General features: G+C 37.3%; 1 protein-coding gene across 1 annotated transcript in view; it reads right to left on the bottom strand.

Moving 5' to 3' along the window:
* The window catches only part of erbb4b (erb-b2 receptor tyrosine kinase 4b), a 268,481-nt gene that overhangs the window by 107,738 nt on the left and 153,576 nt on the right, over positions 1-7,167 (bottom strand). Inside the window, exon 4 of the mRNA XM_016673896.1 lies at positions 2,009-2,195. Coding sequence (XP_016529382.1) covers positions 2,009-2,195 — 187 coding nt within the window. The remainder of the gene's footprint in view (positions 1-2,008; positions 2,196-7,167) is intronic.

The following is a 7,167-nucleotide window of genomic DNA, read 5'->3' as shown; positions in this document are numbered from 1 at the left end:
CTTACGACACCTCAGTCAACACCTCCACACACAATAATTCAGAGCATGAGTGACAACTTCTTTCACGGCAGATGCAACATGTGACTCAGTACAGTTAGCTTTGCTAGCATCACGTCCACGGAGCTTACCTTTCTTTAGCTTTCTTTCGAAGTGACGCTAAAAGTTGGACTAAGTCCCCACCGTCCTTGAAAGCGAAGCGTTGCTTATTTTAAAATAAGCCATGACTTACATGGCTTATTTTACATGTCGCCATATCTTATGATTTATGCAGCACTATTATATAACTGACGATTAGACGGACATCTTTTCCCGCTCAGAGGAAACCACTGCGCATGTCTGAAGCTCCGCGTGCGAGTTAAGGGGGAGGCGATGGGTGACAACAGACACAGTCACGTCATTGCTTGGATTTTACGGCGCCACCTTAAAACCCTGAACTTCACATTTTAACGGAAAAAAAGAGCAATGCGACTTGGATGTAACGAGTAACGCGACAGTTTTGTAGAAATGTAGTGAAGTAGAAAGTACAGATACTTACTGTAAAATGTAGTGGAGTAAAAGTAGAAAGTACCCATTATTAAATCTACTTAAGTAAAGTACAGATACACGAAAATTGTACTTAAGTACAGTAACGAAGTACTTGTACTTTGTTACTTTCCACCACTGGCCAATAGTGATTCCCCCTCGGCTCTTAAGTAACCCATCTGTAGATGAGTTATTTGTAGTTAAAGAAAACTTAATAAGGAAAACTATTTTCCAGTTTTTTTTTTGTTTTTTTTTTTGTACATTCTTACAAACTGTTACTTTTAACTGATTGCTTAAAAGACCCAGAATCAAGTTACTGAAGTAGCAGAAAGCAGCCCATATGACAATAAAGGTCTTAAGAAACTGCAGATAAGTTACTAGTTTAGACAGTTGAAATTGTTGAATTTAAATTGGATTCCAGAACAAAAGAATTTAAATTATGTGAAAGTTTCTTATTGTTCATAAGCTGTTAATGTGTTTCCCTTTTATAAGCTTTAGTAAGCATTAAATCAAATGCCTTAAACTAAATCATTTCTATTTGAACATCTTTGCTTGGTGCCATTTAAAACAGTTTTCTATTCTGTACATCAACATTTACTTGGAACGATCTTGAGGTTGAATTTAGCTTCAGAATGAATGTATCATACTTTGATCCTGCATTAGGACTTGGCCTCTCTGTGGTACGCCACTCTTAACCCTGAAGTGAAAAAGCTCTTCATGTTGTTTATGAGACAAGAACTTTATTTAATATTGACCTCAAGGTCAGGGCTCTCGAAGAAAACCAAGCAGCGCAAACATCTGCTGTTCGCAAAACAGAGCCACCCACATAATAGTGTATTTTCTCAGGCAGTCACATAATGTTCTCTCAACTTCAAGCTAAACACCCAAGGGTTGATTGACAAGTGGATTGTTAATCATGAAAAAATACATGTGGGTGACCACTTGGTGTAAAGGAATTAAATTAAGTCCTACTGGTTAGGTCCTTGAAGAAACAGCAGATGCAAATGCACAGGTGCACAATCAACAATAAAATAAGTGTACATTGAACAAATTTGTATTAATTCTAACCAACTTATATGTCTGTAGTAAAACCTTCACTGTTCAACTGAAGTTTGGCCTGCAGAGCTTTTGTTCCTGAAGCATCACCACATCAGCCCTTTCAAGACTGCCACTGATGAAGTACACCACAAAGATTTAAAGCAAACAAGTAGACAACTGATAGTATTGCATACATGGTGTGATCCCCAACTAGCTGGCCACTAATTTGTCAAAACTGTAGTGGTATGAGAATCATCATGTAATGCCACATGTACTGTAAATACACACCATTGTATTTGCAGACATTACAGCAAAGACCAAAGAATTCTATGCATGATCTGACTGCTTCACTTACCCTTTTTACAACAACAGACCAAAACTATGGAATCCATCATATATTCAAATATGTCAAAATTAAATATCCAGCCACATCAATTCAGCCACTTGCCTGTGAGGTTTTTAAGACCCAGCTGTCGAAGGCCAAAGTTTCCATCCCGTCTATAATTCAGAAAGATTGCAAGCGAGTAGCGGTCCTCATAAAGCTTGGTTCCTCGAATGATCCTCAAGTTCTCCAAAGGCAGGTAGTCGAACTGGTTCAGAGCCACCAACACGTAGCCAGTCACTTCTCGTATGGACTGTAAACAGAGTTATAGAAGGTTAATGTTAATGTTGATTTTAGCATTCTGTGGCAAAAAAGTGGCACTGAAACAACCTTTTTTTTTTTTCTGATAGTCAAGACACACTTAAATAATAATGAAAAACTAAGAAACTGGTGACTTTTTTGTGCAATATTGTCAGTGAATATTTCTGAGGATGACAAAAATCTAAATTTCTACACTACATATTGGGTGGAGTTGTGCTGAAATGTTTTATTCCTATACCAACACTAAAGTACGGTGCAACAAAATGTTTTTTTTTTCATCATTCTTATTAATTTTAAATAAATGAATGCACAAAACTAGTGAAAATTGAAAAGAAAGTTGCAAACTATTAAACAGCAATGAAAAGGAAAGGCCCACATCAGATCGCTGGTAGACCAAGTGTTCAAGGTCACTTTCCACATTTTCAATCATGCCAGGGAGTTGAGTTACAGCATTGAAGGCAGGAGATTTTGCTTCAGGGTTTGTGGCCTCGTTGCAAAACCTGGCTGAGGGTTCAGTGCTCATAGCCGGGTCTCGGCCTGGGGTGACTGAGTCACAAGGACAACCATTGCTTCACACTTTAAATGTCATTTAGGGAGGGTATAACGACTGTGGAGACATTGGCAAGGAGCCACCCATTCAGAGTCGCTGTAGCGTGAATCAAAGTGACAGCATGTGTCCTTTTTCTCCCTTCCACCCATCCATGGTGGCTGTCATTAGTAGACAAGCAGTCAAAAAAGTCTTTCCATGCTTGCCCAACTTATTCTGATAATCAACAAGTCTGTATGTGAAGAGTGTTGCTGCAACTTGTGCATTGAGCTGAAATAAGTGAGAAAGAAAGACCTAATAGTTTAGTGACAGTGACTGACAGCTGACAAGTGGTGTGATCATCAGTCAGTGGCAAACAAATGGCAATCTCAGCTCAGCTGATGGCCATGTGCAAAATATGTTTGCAAGTCCAGATTGTATTTTTTATTTTTTTTATGTAAGGGAATTTGTATGCTTTTGTGCATGCATTTTATGCTCAATACTTGTCTGCCCATGCAGCTATTGGTTTCAAGTAAAAGAACAAGTTAGATGGCTTATATTATTTAGGATGTGATGAAATAATTTTGTTTGTATGCATTCATCACTGTCTGTGCTGGTGTGGGTGAAGCTTTGAGTGATTTTACATAGGAAGTTAAACCTTGCAGCCAATCCACTGTTTAATACTGTCAGCAATTATGCACAGTGATCCGTCATCTGAAAGAGATATTTTATATAAACATACATGCTTATGTCAGATTTGCAAGGAATGATGAACCAGGTGAGCAGATCTCATCAATTTACCAGTGGACAGTCTGATTGCTTCAGATTGAGTAATCTTGAAGATCATCACTTTAATTGCCTGTATTTTGTATTGAAAACAATACTGTATGTTGCAAGATTCTATGTGTTAAACATCTAGAATAGTAAAAGTTGTGTTGGACAATTAATGTAAAACTACCTTTTTATATAGAGCTTTTACAGAGCAAGAATGGACTGCAGTATCAATGTAAAAGCTAAACAGAGAGAAGCTCAATCTTTTTCTCAGATTATCTGTGTCATATTGGACTGTCATGACACGATGACAGGTTTAACAAATGCATATATACTGCAAGTGCATGGTTCCTTTTAGATTAAGTTTTACATTACAAGGATCAAGAAAACATTAAATCTTCCTGTAGAAGTGAAAATTAACTTTGTTCATAAAGATTCCTGATTATGAGTTTGTGTACCTGTGTTGTTGAGCTTTTTTTTTCCCTTTATGTGTAACTGTATCCTGGAAATTTGTATGAAGACAAAAAAGAAAAGAGCTCTTTAGGATATCTGTCTATGTAGTGCAGTGATATATGCAGTATCATGTGATAACCCTTCATTCCCAATCTAAGTACTCTTTGCTTCTACTTAGAAACTTGCGCAGAACAGCAGGAACTAAATTTGGCTGACTGTTTCTAACCATATACAGAAACTAATAATTACTTCAGGGCCCACATTTCATGGGGGCTTTATACACTTTTTTTTTTCTTTTTCTGAGACTGTTTATTACAGCACTTGCACAGTTGTCGGTTTGTTATTTTTCAGCTCCCAAATCAATACTTTACCAAGTGCAGTCTTGCAGAGGGAAATAAAACAAGGGAGAAAGAAGATGGCAGATGCACACTTTTTAACCCACACATTATTTGTTTAGTAATAAAATGCATAGGAAAAGAGAAACAACTTGTAGTGATTACCAGCCCTTGCCGAGTTAATGGCTAAATCCGCCCTGTTCATGGCCGTTTTTATTAAACGCAGATGGAGGGGCCTGATGCAGACCAAACGCAAAGTATACCCACTTGAGCAAAACATCCATCTAGATTATAGCAGTGCTGAGCGACACACGGCTCCAAAGGGATAGAATAGTTATGTATCCCCAGAAAAGGAAATCTCGGTCCCATCTGATTAGAGCATCTATTTCCACATATTTTGGATGTTCCCCGCATGAGTTGTGGCAAACTTCTTGTAGCTTTCTTTGAATAAAATATATTTTTTCTACTTCTCAGTCCTTCATATACGCCATATTTGTAAAAGTTGTCCTGCTGAAAGCTTCCAAAACTTGAACTGCTGCCCATTTAGTTACCATGAACCTATGACCCCATGTTTGGCCTGTCATTTAATTTGATTGCCATGTCTCATGAGAGGTTTAATCAAATTCTGCTTTGAACCACTTTACAACTTTACCCTGACCTATCTGGCCTGTTCCAGGATTCATAAGTATGATTATTCACTAATATTTTCTGACAAACCTCTAGGGTTTCCACATTAAGTCTGTCTGAATGCACCTTATTGTAATGGATGTTACTTATGGGGCTAAATGGATAAATGTTGTATTTTTTTCTCTTTTTTTTTTGAGAATTATGTTTGTAAATATATTTAAATCATGGATCCCTTTATTTCCACTTCAAAATTATGCACGGCTTTCAATTGGTCCATCATATAAAATCCAGATGAAATGCATTAAAATTTGTGGTTGTAACATCTCTAACATAAAAGTTTCAAGTGGGTTCCTAATTATTCAAGGCACTGTGTGAGCACAGTAAACTTAAAGTCAAAATTTAAAGCAAATTATTTGTCAAAGAAGTTTTGAAAAAATTAAAACAGGCGTCTGAAGTACATGGGAAGACCAGCCAAACAAGAAACAAATTTACAGAGAAGTTAAAGTATTGTAAGTAAAATTAAATATGATCATTTTATGGGATCTCTCACCGGCGTCATCCGACTTTACATGAATTCCTAAAGGTCAATGAATAAGTATCTCAGCAACAGTGAACAAAAGAGATGGTGAGAGCCAGATTCAGTAGATTAACAGGGATTTCTCCCTTTTTCAACCCAAGCAGAAGCATTTGTGAGCGGAAGTGTGGCAGCGGAACAAACCCCTCACTTGAGTCACTGAGACGTGCACCGTTTTGAAATTGAGTCCTTCAGTCCCGGAGCTCTGAAGGAAGAAGAGAGGAAGATTTTGAGCAGAATCAGTGAAGGAAGGACAAAGAGTTGGGGAAGAAAGGAACCATGAAGAGCAACAGATTGGCAACAGATGACAGGTTAAAAGTTTGGGTTGTGTTTTACTTAATTTTCAAGACATAATTGATGCCATGTTTGAGACAAAAAACAACATGGACAAAAGGTTTGGGGCACATATTATGTTAGAAAGGTTGGGGAGTGGGCATGATTAACATTTTTGAAAAACAAAAAAAAAAAACTTAGACATTGTATGATTTCTTCTTATTTCTATACATATTGATGCAAGCAAATGTTCTATGCAGAGATGCAGCCACTGAAGACAAATACACAGTCCTGGTGTACTGGGAGGGCTTAGCGTTTCCTTCACTAAGCTTGCTTCCTCTATTTCCGTATTGCATCAATAAATCCTCTGCCTGAGCTCACTTTCACATGTGTAAGCAGGCATAGAAGCCGGATAAAGTGTCCTTAAGTGTAACTAAGAATCATCCTCAATGTAAATGAAATCTAGATTAAAATATTAAGTCAGTGGCAAATGTAAAATGGTTGAAACCGTGGGCCAGACATTAATTTTTAAAACTTGACAAACAAGATTGGACAGTCCTTTAAAAATGAACCCTCTTCAAAAGTGCAAGTGTCCATTCATTCGTTCATTCGTTCGTTCGTTCGTTCGTTCGTTCGTTCATTCATAGTGCTTGTTTCTCAATTTTAATATTGGGCAAGTTTAAGTGTCTAAGAAAACCAACTTCATCAGGAAATTCCCATTTAAAGTATAAATACCTAATTTTATTTTATTTTTTTATGATACTCATCAAAGGGGGTACAGGTTTGTAGTACCCCCTTTATAAATTAAGAGGAAAAAGGAGATTGTTTGCTGTGGACGTAAGGCAACATGGAGCACACAATAAAGATCTAGAGATCTACAGATGGGACTTAAAGGCAGTATTATGCAAAATCAACTTTTTTGAGTTTTATGCTTATCCCTAATATGGATGAGGTGGATGCTTATTTGAGAGTGCTGCTTCATCTATAGTTTCAAAACTTTAAATAGTCCACATTGGGATCCGAGTAAAACATCAAATTATTCACATCTTTGCTTCTTCTCTTTCAGTCAACAACTGTGCCCTTTGAATTGGGGCACTAGTGTCTAGAAGATAAAGGTCATCACTCACAACAACTTTGTACTAATTTGAAGTGGCCTTCCCTATACGGGTACAAATATTTCTAAACTCTGCCAGAAAAATGTCCCTTGTAGCACACCATAGCCACTAGATACCCTAGTTGCAGAGGTCAAAGTTTTATATTTTCCTTGAATGTTTACCTGATCTTTGCAACATCCTAATATTAGAACGGTATATTTCAGTCTTAAGAACTCATTTTGGCATTTTGGTTAATATATTGACTAGACACACACATATACTCTCTCTCTCTCTCTCTCTCTCTCTCTCTC

Source organism: Poecilia formosa, unplaced genomic scaffold (assembly GCF_000485575.1).
Source record: "Poecilia formosa unplaced genomic scaffold, Poecilia_formosa-5.1.2 Scaffold84, whole genome shotgun sequence".
In the NCBI taxonomy this organism is placed as follows: domain Eukaryota; kingdom Metazoa; phylum Chordata; class Actinopteri; order Cyprinodontiformes; family Poeciliidae; genus Poecilia; species Poecilia formosa.
This window is presented reverse-complemented; position numbering and strand designations above follow the sequence as displayed.